This window comes from Pseudorasbora parva, chromosome 24 (assembly GCF_024679245.1).
Source record: "Pseudorasbora parva isolate DD20220531a chromosome 24, ASM2467924v1, whole genome shotgun sequence".
NCBI classification, from domain to species: Eukaryota; Metazoa; Chordata; class Actinopteri; order Cypriniformes; family Gobionidae; genus Pseudorasbora; species Pseudorasbora parva.
In genome coordinates, this window is record NC_090195.1 from 27,766,518 (window position 1) to 27,782,904 (window position 16,387).

At 37.6% G+C, this 16,387-nt stretch overlaps 1 protein-coding gene across 2 annotated transcripts in view; it reads left to right on the top strand.

Annotated features, from left to right (window-relative positions):
• Positions 1–16,387, top strand: part of dpp6a (dipeptidyl-peptidase 6a) — a 673,440-nt gene that overhangs the window by 69,087 nt on the left and 587,966 nt on the right. Inside the window, exon 1 of one of the 2 annotated variants that reach the window (XM_067435538.1) lies at positions 2,094–2,440. The exons of the other annotated variant lie outside the window; for it this stretch is intronic. Coding sequence (XP_067291639.1) covers positions 2,390–2,440 — 51 coding nt within the window. The 5' untranslated portion in view covers positions 2,094–2,389. Of the gene's footprint in view, positions 1–2,093; positions 2,441–16,387 lie in introns of those variants that run through there. 2 annotated transcript variants of the gene reach the window in all.

Consider the following 16,387-nt stretch of genomic DNA (forward strand, 5'->3'; position numbering starts at 1 on the left):
CATTTCAGCACTTCTCCAAACGTACTAAGACGTACGTTTAGTCTCTTTGAAAGTAATGTATTAATACCTACGTATTAACGATGAGACCAGGCTGGCCTACAACGTAGCTACGTAGCAACGTAGCTTATACTTCAACGCAGAAGTATAAATTGGGCTTTAGACAGCATTGCATCACATACAGGAATAATACTGTAATGTAAATCACACCATTCACTGTTGCCGGCTAAATCTCTATAGGTCAAAAAAGAAGCCATACATAAACATGATCCAGAAGCGCAGACATTTTCTCTGAGCCAGGGTTCATTTAAAATGGACTGTGGCAAAGTGGAATACTGTTCTGTGGTTAGACAAATCAAAATTTGAAGTTCTTTTTGGAAAACTGGGATGCCATATCATCCAAACTAAAGAGGACAAGGACAACCCAAGTTGCTATTAGCGCTCAATTCAGAGGCCTGCATCTCTGACGGTATGGGGTTGCATGAGTACGTCTGGCATGGCAGCTTACACATCTGGAAAGACCCCGTCAATGCTGAAAGGTATTTCCAAGTTCTAGAACAACATATGCTTCCATCCATACTTCAATGCCAGACCACATACTGCATCACTTATATCGGATAATTTCGAGATTTTTTTTTTATGTTGGTTGATTTTGAGGTTTTTACAAAAATTAGCCCAATGTCCAAATAGCAATTAAATATCTAAAAATATATCTTTTTTGAACATTGTTGGAGAGGAGTACCTTTCCTTTGTCCATGAAACGATCTCACTCACGCTGACTGACCGATGCGACACGTGCGCACAAATATGCATCAGACAATGCACAATCCCGATATTGAAATTGAATTCCATATAGAATTCAGCTGCGGGTGCTATCTTCTGGTCAGACGCAGGAATTCATTCAGCACATGACTCTCACAGTGCATTATGGGTATTCTCTAGCTGTTGAGTGTACATCAGTTGTACACTCATTATTGTGGTGAATTGTGTGGTTGAATGAGCGCACTCAATAATGTCCACTTTGGTTTCAAACTCCACTACAAATGGCTGTTCCCACAAATAGTGCCCTATTTAAGGGCAGGCCTATAGGGGGCAATTTCGGACACAGCCATGGGAATTCATTCAGCTCAGTAATTTTTTACTTAATTCAAACAAATCATTTTGAAGGTTTTTGTGAAAAACAAAACAAAAGCAACTGATCGTAAATAAATCATAAATTATGTTTAAAAATGTACTCATGAAAATGTTGTTTTGAAACTCATTTTGCCAGCACGAGTCACATATTTTCTATACAAATCACATTGTACAATTTTATACAAAATCACCACCTCATAAAATATTTTTTTTAAATTTTCTTCGGGATGGTTTAGGAGTGAAGCTTCAAGGTAACATTTTACCTACAATCAATTCACAAATGAATATGAAATCACCAGCTTGTGCAACATTTATACATTCCCATGAGATCTGGTTGAAATATTGGCATCTGCTATTAATTAAAAAAAGAAGAAGCAGACAACCAGCCCTACAAGTAAACTCTCCATGCAACTGAGATTCGATTAGATCTTGAAAGATTTGGCAACACCACAGTGGCCACTTTGGAACATGCAGGACCATAGACTTTCATTAGATGCCTGCTGGGGTTGTAAACAGAAATCTCAAAAATAGAGATGCTTGTGAACAGTTTGATTTAATCTTTTCATGGTTTATAGAACGAAAAACAAAAAAAAACTTTAAATAGTTTTGATAAACCTATTTAGTACCTGATAAAGCTTGAATGAGTTTTGAGAGCAACTTTTATTATGCTTATTTTGTCCTTTTTAGGGTTTAGATCAGTTTAAACCACGGTGGACCAGCATAGGCATATTCACCAATATGCTGTTCAACCAGAATAATCTGATAAACAGCAATAGCTTACAGGTCTTTTCAACAGAGATACAGTCTATTTAAAAGAGCTTCCTCCGTCTCTTCACAAATAGATGTTCTATGAGCATTCATTTAAAAAGGATTTATATTTTATAACATGTAACGACATTACACAAAGACATTTTATCGAGCTCAACAGTAAAGTTGGGGCAATAGATCCCGTAACAGTCGCGAGGCGTCTGTTCCTCTCACAGCAGCGGGATTGTCATGTGCAGCTTCACTCTTACTCGCGTCGAAACGCGTCGCTCATCCCTCTCTGAAACGACCAAATAACCGTCCTGCGCCACAGCGGAGCCTTTCTGAGAACTATCGTCCGCTGCTGGCGTCTAAAACAGCCGACAGTGAATGACTGTAGTGGCAGTTTAGAGTCGGAGCGCTCAACAGGGTGCTGAGAAAGAAGAACCGGACCGGGCGGAACCAGCCGAGACACCGCCACTGACATATACATCCATCATACCGAGAATACAAAATGAAGGAGAAGAATTTAATCGAAACGGCCAAAATGCAGGGAAACATGATGGTAAGCGAAACATATTTATTGCCAGACGTGTGCGTTTCAGAGGAGATGCTGAAAGTGACTTTTTGTGATAAATAGATTTGATTGTTTGGCATTGTTTGCTTGCTTTTTTCCCTTACGCACAAGAATAGTGTTTACTACTTTACACTTCGTAACAAAAAAGTACCATGGCTCTAATACCATAATAGCCTGCCATGACTGATGTAATGATTAACATATCTACTCTAATGTGCTTCAAAGTAACGCCTAGTAAAACACGCCATTACCACAGTCAAATAAACTTGATATTGACGTGTATGCTCAAATAAAAACATGAAATGACCTTGTCCAAGAAAAAAAAGAAAGACATGGTAGCCCACATAGGCTTTAAAAAAATCCAAATGTTATTATAGTACCATTTCAAAAGTTAGAACTAATAACTTATTGGTAGTAGCCTACAGTACAGTGACATAAATAATGTACTGTGTATTGGCATATAGACATTATTATAAAAAAAAAAAAAAGATTATCATGACACCATGTATTCGTATACAAAAAACATGATGTTGCTATAGTATCATGTCTAGAACGTGTAGCAATACCGTTGTAGGTTTTATTAGTGCTGTTTCTAATATATATTTATGTATTCTGCGAATCAAACATATGTGACCCTGGACCACAAAACCATAATGGTCAATTAAAAATCTATACATCATATGACAGCTGAATCCATAATCTTTTAATTAATGTGTGGTGAGTCAGGATAGGACAACATTTGTCCAAAATACAAATAATATTTGTACAAAATACAAACAAGTTCTATTAAAAATCTGGAATCTGAGGGTGCCAAATTAAAAAATAAATAATAATAATTATTGAGAAAATCGCCTTTAAAGTTTTCCAAATAAAGACCTGAGCAATGTATACAAATACATTTTTGATATTATGGTAGGGAATTTACAAAATAGCCTATCTTCATGACATTTAATCTTTAATAATGATTTTTTTTTTGGCATAAAATACATTTTTGACCCATATTGTTGGCTATTGCCACAAATATAACCATGCAAATTATGACTGCTTTTGTGGTCCAGTGTCACATATTACAACGATATTGCTGGTGCTCTACCTTTTGAGCAGGACATTTTATTTTAATTTTTCATATATTAGTTTTGTATGTTTCTATGTTATCATTTATAATGATCACAAATGATATTCTGCAGCATGTATTTAGTAGATAAGAAATGACTGAAAACTTTAATAGTTGTGGCAGGATATACATTTAAACACGTTTCAAGTGAAGCAGTACACGTGGGATTTTATTTATGTTAGTGCTTTAGCCTGCATTAAATGCAGAGGTGACCTTTAGTGTCAGGGGTTCCGATGAGAGAGAATTCATTAAAATTTGATAGCACCTAAAGCACAGTAGAATATTGGGATATTACAGCGCCAGGATGGATGTGTCAGTGACCTGCAGAAGCTGAGGTCCAGACACAGACCTCACGGTTCATCAGGCTTTATTCAGTTGAAACTCAAAACGATCTGATACCAAAGACTGAAAATAACTTAATACTGCAATCATGCCAGAGAAATTGAAGCATTCGCTCTTTTTAAAATGAAAAGATTTTAAAGATATATACTCTGAAAGTTCCTGAACTTGAGTCTTTCGATATATTACAACAAACAAACTTTAAAACTAACATAAAAGACACAATGGTCTAAAATACTTTTAGTTGTAATGTTTGTAAGCTTACTGTTAAAAGAGAGAAAATGCTGTTTTTATTATTGTAAAACACAGACTGTTAAAAAGTGTCCTCCTCTGAGAGGGCCGCTAATGCACTTTTACCACTAGATGCACAATTTTACCCTTCATGTAGGAACAAGATCCTTGTCCAGCAAACCATGAGAAATGTCAGTTTGAGCCATGTACCTATCTGACAACCTGTCTGCTTTTGTTATCCTCATGAGTTCGAGATGGTTGAATTTCTCCGGCTTACACTGTGTTCTCAGACAAAGACCCTCAGCTTGATTTTAAGAGATGTCTGATCAGTGGGGATGGTTAAAGATGCAATATTTCCTGACTGAATAATAAGCCTCAACTGTTTTTCACTGATTGATGAACAGATGATTGCTTGATCACAACTTTGATTAGTCGATTTCAATGACTTTGATATTGAAATGGGAAGTTAATGACATACAAATTATTGAATAAATGTGCGAGGAATAAAATGTATACAGTGTGTAAAGTTGTTCTCTTTTGTAGTTTCAATTCTATTCATCAGCTGTTTTTTTTTCCTGATGTTTTTTAGCACTCATGTTGAAATCATGTCTGTTTTTAGTGTTGTCATGATTCATGATGTATATTTCCTGCTCATGATCAATGATAACAGGGCTTAAGTAGCACATTTAGAATCTTTTGGATGCAACTAACTATTTCTGCATTTATAAAACACGCTGTGACGGATTTTGCCATACCGTTGCTATTTAAGGAGATACTATATAGTTATTGTTAATATTTTGAATTCAATTTAAATCTGCTTTGCAGCACATTGATTTGTGCTATTTGCAGTGCGTTTCTGTATTTGGTTGTGTTGTGAAACTTTACTGTGCATGCATTTCTGTATTTGTTTTCATTGTGAAACTTTACTGTGTGTTTCTGTATTTGGTTGAGTTGTGAAACTTTACTGTGCGTTTGTAACGAGTCCACTGTAGGCAAGTTGAAGTGATGAACCCAAGTGCAGTTTATTTACAGCGGGAACAAATACAAAGCAGATGATGACTTGACTTAAGCAGACGTGACTTACACTCCCCAACAGTGATTGCAGATAACAATACTCGACAAGGGGACTAGGCAAACATGAGGGCTTAAATACACAAAGACTAAAGACTAGACAAGGCACACCTGTGAACAATGTTCAAACAATGACCCAATGACCATGACACGAACACAGGGAAATCACATGTCAACGGATCACATGACAAAACCAGGAAATGTCACTGAAATAAACGTGAAAGTAAGACATTAATATGAACAAAACCCCAAACATTCTGTGACAGCGTTTTTGTATTTGGTTCTGTTGCGAAACTTTACTGTGCGTTTCTGTATTTAGTTGCGTTGTGAATCTTTACTGCGCGTTCCTGTATTTGGTTGCTTTGTGAAACTTTGCACCTTCTTTCTGTATTTGGTTCTGTTGCGAAACTTTACTGTGCGTTTCTGTATTTAGTTGCGTTGTGAATCTTTACTGCGCGTTTCTGTATTTAGTTGCTTTGTGAAACTTTGCAGCTTGTTTCTGTATTTGGTTGAATTGTGAAATTTTACTGTGCGTTTCTCTATTTAGTTGCGTTGTGAATCTTTACTGCGCATTTCTGTATTTGGTTGCTTTGTGAAACTGCAGCTTGTTTCTGTATTTGGTTGCGTTGTAGGGCTGGGATAAACGATTATTTTTTAAACGATTAATCTAGCGATTATTTTTTCGATGCATCGATTAATCTAACGATTAATTTTTCCTGTCCGATTCGGTTACGATTCGATTCGATTACCGATTATCTCCCCATTAATTGCCTAATAGCAATTTATACATGTTGATTTAATTATCTGAATGAAAAAACAAATTCCTTAACATTGCAATATATGTTTATTGCTCTTAAAATTCCAAAGTAAGACTATACAAGTGCAATGCATTCAATAAAACTTTGAAAACATAAAGTAGGCTACACACACACACACACACACACACACACACACACACACACACACACACACACACACACACACACACACACACACACACACACACACACACACACACACACACACACACACACACAAATAACTAAGTATTAACCTACAACAAAGAAACATGTTGTACGATTTTTCTATGTATGCAACTCAGCCTACAGGCTATGCCCATCGATTAAATCTCAACAAGTTGGTTAATCAAATCCAGGGACACACTGCAAGCGTGAGCGTCTCGGCTGCGTGGCGTGTCCGTTTTTGTTTCAGCTCCCTTGTTAACAGGTTGGAGTTTGCACACTGCCTGTGACGCGCGGAAAACGCGTGCATGCTAGAAATAGAAGAGCACCTATTTTTCACGTGTGTTGGGAGGCAAAATAGAATAGGAAAAGATGTTTATATATCATTTTGACACAAATACATATTATTAAATTACATTTTCATGTTTGAAAGTCTGTAGGTTTACATAAATGCAGATATAGGCCTAATTGTAATAATAAAAAACGACAATTATCGATTTTGAAATATTGCAACTGTCAATACAGACCGAAATATTCTGTAGCCTATTTTGCCGTCAATACCATAGATATGTGGCTACTCCCGACGTTGTCTTTGCTGTATCAGTAGGCTATTTATGTTTAACATTAGGAATAGGGCTTCCCTCCGCATCAATAACAGCAGCAGCGCCGCGTCAGACACGCTTCTAGTGTGCAAAGGCAGAGAAAACGCCACACAGCCCCGTGGCTGACCCGCAACAGAAACGCCACGCGCATCCGTGGCATGACAGTGAAAACAGTTACATGTAGAGTGCATTATGGGCGCCAATATTCCGTTTAAAACCGGAATAGTCCTGGGATGAAACTGCTCACTTAGAGGATGGATACCCTCGGTCACATCAGCGCGATTAGACATTGAACATTTTAAATTTAAAACAGCTTATTATGTAGGTAACGTAGCCAATGTGTCCGATGCTTTCACTTGATGCAAACGTTTGTTTTTGTGATTAAAATACATCAAATATTACCAAAACATCTGTCTTCCTGTGTGCAGAAATTTGTTTATGTAGCCGTGACAACAAAACGCGTGCGCGCATGCCTGTGATGCTCCGTGCGCACCGCGCGCCAACCCCATAGACTGTGGCCAACCCGCAAGCCTTGCACTTCTGAAAGTCTGAGGAGCCACTCGTGTTGCAACCATAGATATACATAATAAATAATATACTTAATTACATAATATACTTTATTATGTACATCTATGGTTGCTCCTACTCTCCGGCGCCGCCATCTTTATTTTGAGTCTGACGAATCGACGCGCATATTTTGCGTCGACGTATTTTTTGCGTCGACGTCCCCAGCCCTATTGCGTTGTGAAAGTTTACTGTGCGTTTCTCTATTTGGTTCTGTTGTGAATCTTTACTGCGCGTTTCTGTATTTGGTTGCGTTGTGAAACTTTACTGTGCATTTCTGTATTTGGTTCTGTTGTGAAACTTTACTGTGTGTTTCTGTATTTAGTTGCATTTTGAATCTTTACTGCGCGTTTCTGTATTTAGTTGCGTTGTGAATCTTTACTGCGCGTTTCTGTATTTGGTTGCGTTGTGAAACTTTGCAGCTTGTTTCTGTATTTGGTTGCATTGTGAATCTTTACTGTGTGTTTCTGTATTTGGTTGCGTTGTAAAATGGGGTTATTAATGTTACTGTAGTGTAAAGTAGAGCAGGACCGAGTGTTGTGGAGCTGAGCACGGCCGCTGGAGCGATTGTTATACAAACGCAGCGTGCGCACTATTACTGCTTTTCATGATTATAAGGTAAAGCAGCTCTGTTAATCATATTAGATACATTTAAGTTTGTTTAAAATGATGTTATGACGTTACGTGCGTTCGCTCAGTGCTGCTGTGACATGTTCACACTGCTAAGAGTAAAGCGCTTCTGCCCAATAAAACTGAGGGTAACGCAGATATGATGCAATTGACAGGCGGCTCGCTCAAACGCTAAGCTGACACGTCCCGGGTCCTTGGTTAAAATAGCCATTTTTCTCACAATTTACAAATAGTTGGAAACATTTGGGATATTGTAAGTACTCAACTGAACAAAATATATAAAACTGGCCTAGTGGTTTTAATATATTTTACTGAAAAAATACTACATAGTGCACCTTTAAGTTTTCAACTATATTAACACTGATACTAGTAAAATATATGTGTCAAATGACGTTCTTAGGCCCTGTCCACATGAACACAGTACTCTTTTCAAAACTGTAGCTTTTTCTATGCGGTTAGGCTGTTCGTCCACTCGCAAACACAGTATTCGGACTCTCAGGGTAAAGATTTTTAGAAACTCTGGTTGTAGTGTTGCAAGGATGGAAATTAACTTTTTTGTCCACCGGCCACTGTGGCTGGTGGATTTCAAAATCTACTAGCCACTCAATGTTTTAACCAGCCACTTTCTTGTTTTTAACCGACAATGTGTAACTGCATGTGAAAAATTAATACTACAAGCTCTACAATACTTTAGCAGTTTATTTAATCTCAAGTCTCAATAAAAAACGGACATTTTTTCTTTCTCTCTTATACACACACAGACCATGAACTGATATACATTTCATTAAATGAGTAGGGCTTTGTGCGCTCTTTTTTTCCACCTGGATGTGGCATTTGGATGATTCATAGTCTTTTGTGGCTTCCAGTTTTAGGTTTTTAGTACCAACAATGAAACTTCTAGTTTTGGCATCTTCTGAAGCGCGTTGACGACATACCGAGCAGAACATTGTCAGTAGGGATGCACCGAAATAAAAATTATTGGCTGAAATCGAAACACTAAAAGAAATTATGCCAATTATCCATTGTATTTATGGCTAATGCTATGACTGTGTAACTTTACTAAAAATCAAGGCATTGCAATTGCATTTATTAATATTAAAGTTTCAAATAGTAAATCAATTACAAATTATGCAAATATTTTTTTAGCACATTGCAACAGTATAAAATAAAATTCAAACTAAAATGTGTAACTTAACCTCACTTATGTGTACATTAAATAATAATGTACAGGCCTACTGGCCTGCAGAAAGGTACAGAAATTGAATAAAGTAATCAAATGTAAAATAACTGCATATTTAACTGTTTAAATTAAAGATTAATCCTTATTAAACTTACAAAAGCTATTCAATCAAGAGCAGTGAGTGATGTCCTTTTGTTTGACATTAAATAGAGCAGTAAAGGATACTGCCCCTTTAAGACCTAATAGAAGGATATGCTCGTCTTTCTCGACTGTATACAGTTCACTTAAGGCATATTCAGACTCTGATCTCTGCTTGGATACTCATCAAGATTGACATGTTGACATACTTTTTGTATGAGTTTGTCCGTTTAAGCGCAAGACTTGAACGCGCTGTGAGACGTATGCACGCTTTCGGATGATGCACAGTGACAGATCTTCTCTCAGCGCACGCGAGTTCTATTCGCGTCTTCTGGCACTACATCCGGGTAATGACGGCGAAAATGACTGGTCATATTCGGACATACGGCCGCACTCGCATGCATTGAACAAAGTTTACAATGATGGGATACAGTATGCTATTTTTATTTACCCACCACCATGGCCGGTAGGTGAAGCGAGTTTACCCGCCACAGCTCAAAATCACCCGCATTTGGCTGGTGGTGGGTGCCAATTTCCATCCCTGTAGTGTTGTAGTGTGGACATTTAAACTGGAGATTTTGGCTTGTTGCATCAGAACCGGAACCGATAATAACCTTTTTCAAGGCTTCTGATTGGCAAACATGGTTTTACAGTTAGGGTTATATTGCCACCTGTTAGTTTGGTATCCTTTGACAGTGCTTCATAGTGTGTTTTGTGTTTTCATGTGGAGGGAAAAACTCAGTTTATAAAAATACCTGGGTATGTGTAGACTAGGCCTTAGTCTTTTCTTCCTTTGATGGGGCATCCCAGACAGAAGTTAAAATAGTTTACTTTTAAATTAAATGGAAATTAAATTAAATCACATACACTTCGTGTTACAAAATAACTGGGTGCAAACTGGAGACACAAAGTGACTTTTATTTAATAAACAAGCCTGAAATACACCTGTACTCTAATTTTGAAATGTCTGTGCTTTATTGTTGCAGGCTGCTTATTCAAATTCAGATGAGGGAGATAAAATAATATGCATTCTTACAACTGTATAGTATACAGCATATTACTGTATAAACCTTGTAAGTAAACACAATAATTGATTATTAGTTCATTAATTAATAAGCTTTGATTGGCATAAATGTGCCAAGACAGCGCCACAATAGCACCACTTTCAGACTTTGAAGCATGAAGCGCTCACATTTATTTAAAGAAATCAAAGCCTTCTGAAGTTTAATAATCACATTAGGCAGTATCACGACTGTTTTTCCATCCTCAAAATATAAGATGCCTTAAAATGACCATTAAGTCCCTTGTTATACCATTTAAGGTATTGAAGACTTTTTATGATCTTAAGAAAACTGAACCACACACATGCTCTAAAATACATTTTACAGTTCGCACACATCTACAACTCTCGCAAATTGGAGTGAAATGGTCACACTGTCGAGCCCTGTAATAGTATGTAAATTGCGTACTGCATTGAGATGAATGTAAATGCTAATGGATAAGTACAATATTAATACCTTCTTCAAGTAAAGCACAGACAAATTATGATTACAAGCATGAATTCATATGGCCTGAGTGTCCAATATCCCCTTCAGAGTCAAGAGTGCTTTTGTAGTTGTATATCCATTGGTCGTTTGTCTTTGGAGTGCGATTGTCTGTTTGAGTCATTTTTCCCATATAGAACAAATGTGGTAATAGTGCAGCACTTTACTTTGATTACTGTAATTGAAACTTTGCATTGGCCACTTATGGGAATTTTGGTTACTTAGTGACAAAAAAGGAACAAAAATGGAGGCATATTAACGTAATTATAATTAGAAGAACAACATATATGTTTCTTGCAGCTCGTGGCACCTTCCCCCGAATTTGATTGAATGTTATCCAGCATGACTAGAGCAAGTGACGTGCGTCAGTTAAAGTAACACATAAATTATGAGAAGAACATACAGGATTGTCTGTCTACAAGCTCAGATAAAGGTGAATGTTCGCGCTGGTAAATGCAGGCTTGCAAGCGGCTGGGCTCTGCGGAGCGGTTTATTTGATTGGGGTTGGCCCGCTGGACGAGCGCAGCGCACAAGCAGGGAAAGAGGTCCGTGATTTATAGTGACCTTTAAGTGGGCCGTCGTTTCTCAAAGCTGGATCTGGCATCCGCAGCGTTTCATTAGGCCTGCTGGAATCCATCATCTGTAATGTTTTTCTCAATGCAATGCTCCATGCAATTTAAAGAGGTACACGTGCACGTAAATATCAAGTTATTTTCCACGACCATCAGATTTTCATGCATGAACACACAGTCATTTACTCTCAGATAGATTTTTATCCTTTCTAACATTGTTAGCCAGTCATAAAAGTCCTATTTGGATTCCTTGCTCACTTTCATACTAACACCACAAAGCTTTTTCATCATTCTCACTCAAATGAAAACACATTATTGCAGGCTACATGAGTCCACCCCTGAAAAATATGTTTTTAAATATTATTTCATGAGAGAAAGGTAAGTTTTAGTTTAGTAATTAATTAGAGCTGCTGTCCGTAACTTTTTTGCGTTCAAGATTTACAAAAATATATAATGAGAATGTACAACAAGAATCTATTTTCATACTGTGTTTTTGTCTTACCCTGAATCATTATTGTTCACTTATAATAAGTGTTTATATTGGGACTATTTCAGACCGGTCTGGTGAGATATGCTGCAGAGGAGCACAGTCACTGCATGACTCGCCATAGACATAAATAGAGAAGTAGCTCCGGCTGCAATATTCTTCCACAAAACACATGCAGTTCGTTTACTAACCGCTAGAGCGTGGAAAGTTACAGACTGCTGCTTTTAGCAGTAACATAGTAGCAATAAACATTTTTCTCAACCGATAAAACTTTTGCAATAAAAGCCAAAGCCGCCATCAAACTTTGGGTTTCACCAAGCTAGCCAGCCAGGAACACAGAATGCGAATGGAACTCAATATGTTAGTTTGTTGTTAGTTTTCCATTTCCCACTATGTGCTCAATAGTGAGAAACCCTGCTCTGAGCGCTCCTGGAGCGAGTGAAAACACTTACCGTTTGACTTTCAAAAAACCGCTCCTTGCTCCAGGCAAAATCACACAGCTCCACTGCTCCATCGCTCCACTTTCACTCGGCACCATTCACACGCTATGGTCTGTAATATTGCAAACACTGACAGATTATAATAGTACATATATTAGATTTTTTTTTAAAATAATAATAATTTAAAAAATAAATATTTCACCAGATTTACTTCCTCTGCCTCGGAAACAACTTTTAAATTCAACTGACATCATCATGACAGTGTGGGTGTGGAAAATAAGTGGAAAACATGTTTGAAGTACCCGTCTGCTGAGAACATCACAGCAATCTAGAATAGCAAAAACAGATAATTCAAAATAATTCAGACTGACAAAATAATAAAAATGACATTCTTCTTTTAAATAATACTAATAATAAAATAAATAATAACAACATTCTTCTTCTAAATAACAATAAGTGTCATTAATAATAAAAATCATAACAATAATAAGAATCTTACTAATTGTCATGCCATTATTAATGTGAATGAATAGTACTCCATATCATCATCCCTTTCGTACACCCCAATAGCCTACATGTGCCGTGATACAAAATTAAATGCTAATTGTTTCAAAACATGTTCTGTAAAATAATGCATTGATAATTTCTCATTCAAACAGCTATTTAAACTGCTGGAGTGCGCTTCTCAACCCCCACACTATTAACAGTACTCGTAATTTAGGTCCATATTTTGTTTTTGTGGGTGCCTTTAATATCACTCTTTAAGTGCGTTTTTTTCCACTTCCCTGATGGTCTTGATGGGCGCGTCTCAATCATCTCATTAGTTCAGTAGTCAGAGCACTGATCAGGGAGTCAGCCCGTTGACTTATGTCCTAATCAGTGCCCTGACTAGTGGACTAGTAAAATGATTGAGACGTGCCCGATCTCCACGGAGAAGTTTCGCTTCTTTTGCCGTCTTCCGTGTGTCCATGCCGTAAAATGAGGGCGTGGGGGAGGCGGAGACTTCAATTTATAGGGGCGTGTTATTCTAATGACGATCGTTTTCAGCCACGGCATTTATCAAGGGCAGGTATTGCGTACACCTGGATTGCAGAGGTGCGCACAGCTTCATAAATCAGGCGGTAAGAGGAGTGTAAGCATAATCTTACGCCAACATATACGCCCGTTTCTACCAGGGATGGAAATTAGCACCCGCCACCAGCCAAATGCGGGTGATTTTGCGTTGTGGCGGGTAAACTCGCTTCACCTACCGGCCACCGTGGCGGGTAAATAAAAATAGCATACTGTTTCCCCTCTTTATAAACTGTGTTCAGTGAATGCGAGTGCGGCCGCACTATGTATGTCCGAATATGACCAGTCGTTTTCGCCGTCATTACCCGGATGTAGTCCCAGAAGACGCGAATAATAACCTATGATAATAACCATAATAACTCGCGCGCACTGAGAGAAGATCCGTCACTGTCATCCGGAAGCGCGCACCCGTCTCACAGCGCGCAAATATTGAGTTCTCTTTCAAGTCTTGTGCTTAAACGGACAAACTCACACAAAAAGTATGCCAACATGTTCATCTTGATGAGAATTCTAGCAGACATAGTCTGAATATGCCTTAAGCGAACTTTATACAGTCGTGAAAGATGACGCATATCCCTCTATTAGGTCTTAAAGGGGCAGTAGCTTTTACTGCTATGTTTAATGTCAAACAAACGATAAGGACATCACTCACTGCTCTTGATTGAATAGCTTTTGTAAGTTTAATAAGGAATAATATTTCATTTAAACAGTTAAATATGCAGTTATTTTACATTTGATTACTTTATTACATTTCTGTAGGCTAGTAGACCTGTACATTATTATTTAATGTACACGAGTGAGATCAAGTTAAACATTTTACTTTGAATTTTATTTTATACTGTTTGATGTTGCAATGTGCTAAATAAATATTTGCATAATTTGTAATTGATTTATTATTTGAAACTTTAATATTAATTAATGCAATTGCAATGCCTTGATTTTTAGTAAAGTTACTCAGTCATAGCATTAGCCATAAATGCAATGGATAATTGGCATAATTTCTTTTAGTGCTTCGGTTTCAGCCAATAATTTTTATTTCGATGCATCCCTACTGACAATGTTCTGCTCGGTATGTCGTCAACACGCTTCAGAAGATGCCAAAACTAGTAGTTTCATTGTTGGTACTAAAAACCTAAAACTGGAAGCCATAAAAGAATCATCCAAATGCCACATCCAGGTAAAAAAAAAAAAAGAGAGAGAACATAGAGCCCTACTCATTTAATGAAATGTATATCAGTTCATGGTTTGTGTGTGTATAAGAGTGAAAAAATGTCAGTATTTCATTGAGATTTGAGATTAAATAAACAGCTTAAGTATTGTAGAGCTTGTAGTATTAATTTTCACGTGCAGTTACACATTGTCGGTTAAAAACAAGAAAGTGGCTGGTAAAAACATTGAGTGGCTGGTAGATTTTGAAATCCACCAGCCACAGTGGCCGGTGGACAAAAAAGTTAATTTCCATCCCTGGTTTCTACGCAAGATTGATAAATGAGGGACAATATCTCATAGATTCTCAATGGGGTTCAGGTCAGGAGAGTTGGCAGGCCAATTGAGCACAGGAATACCATGGTCAGTAAACCATTTACCAGTGGTTTTGGCACTGTGAGCAGGTGCCAGGTCGTGCTGCAAAACGAAATCTTTATCTCCATAAAGCTTTTCAGCAGATGGAAGCATGAAGTGCTCCAAAATCTCCTGATAGCTTGCTGCATTGACTCTGCCCTTGATAAAACACAGTGGACCAACACCAGCAGCTGACATGGCACCCCAGACCATCACTGACTGTGGGTACTTGACACTGGACTTCAGGCATTTTGGCATTTCCTTCTCCCCTTGAAGCATAAATCTTCCTCCAGACTCTTGCACCTTGATTTCCGAAGGACATGCTTTCATCCAAAAAAAGTACTTTGGACCACTGAGCACTGAGTTCAGTGCTGCTTCCCTGTAGCCCAAAGTGGCTTGACCTGGGGAATGCGGCACCTGTAACCCATTTCCTGCACACGCCTGTGCACGGTGGCTCTGGATGTTTCTACTCCAGACTCAGTCCACTGCTTCCGCAGGTCCCCCAAGGTCTGGAATCAGTCCTTCTCCACAATCTTCCTCAGGGTCCGGTCACCTCTTCTCGTTGTGCAGCGTTTTTTGCCACACTTTTTGGGTTTTCATGAGCTGTATGCCAAAATCATCAGTATTAAAACAATAAAAGACCTGAAATATTTCAGTTGGTGTGCAATGAATCTAAAATATATGAAAGTTTAATTTTTATCATTACATTATGGAAAATAATGAACTTTTATCACATATGCTAATTTTTTGAGAAGGACCTGTATGTATGTATATATATATATATATATATATATATATATATATATATATATATATATATAGAGAGAGAGAGAGAGAGAGAGAGAGAGAGAGAGAGAGAGAGAGAGAGAGAGAGAGAGAGATATGGGGGGGGGGGGGGATTTAATATTCTGAAGGTTACGTTGAGAGATATTGTGCTGCCTGCTATTGGACGCCATGGAGGTGCATTGATATTTGCATACTTTCCCAGCTTTACCTAATTTGAATATGAAGAGAAACTGAGATTAAAGCATTAAGTTTTTGGGGCAGTCTAGCTGGAGAGAGCATATACAGAACTAGTTGGCTGAAAGTTAAAAGGAAGTGGCCCTTTTAACATTTATTGCTCAGATGTTGCTCTTTCATAGCTCAGGAGATGTGCGATACTTAAGTTTTCATTAACTTTGTTTTGGATGTTTCTCTTAGAAATAGGAAATAAAAAATAGTCAATTGTTTTAGAGCTGTAGACAATTAATTGGATTTGGATAGCATAACTTTTTAGTCTTGGAAGATTTTGATGAAAATGCTGTTCATGCTAAGATCTTGTTTAATTGATCTGAAAAGCATTGCTAGGAGAAGCAACTAGGATTTCTTTTCCTGCTAATTTCCTACTTTAAGTTGTATCTTAACCTGTCATAAAGAACACATATTTATCA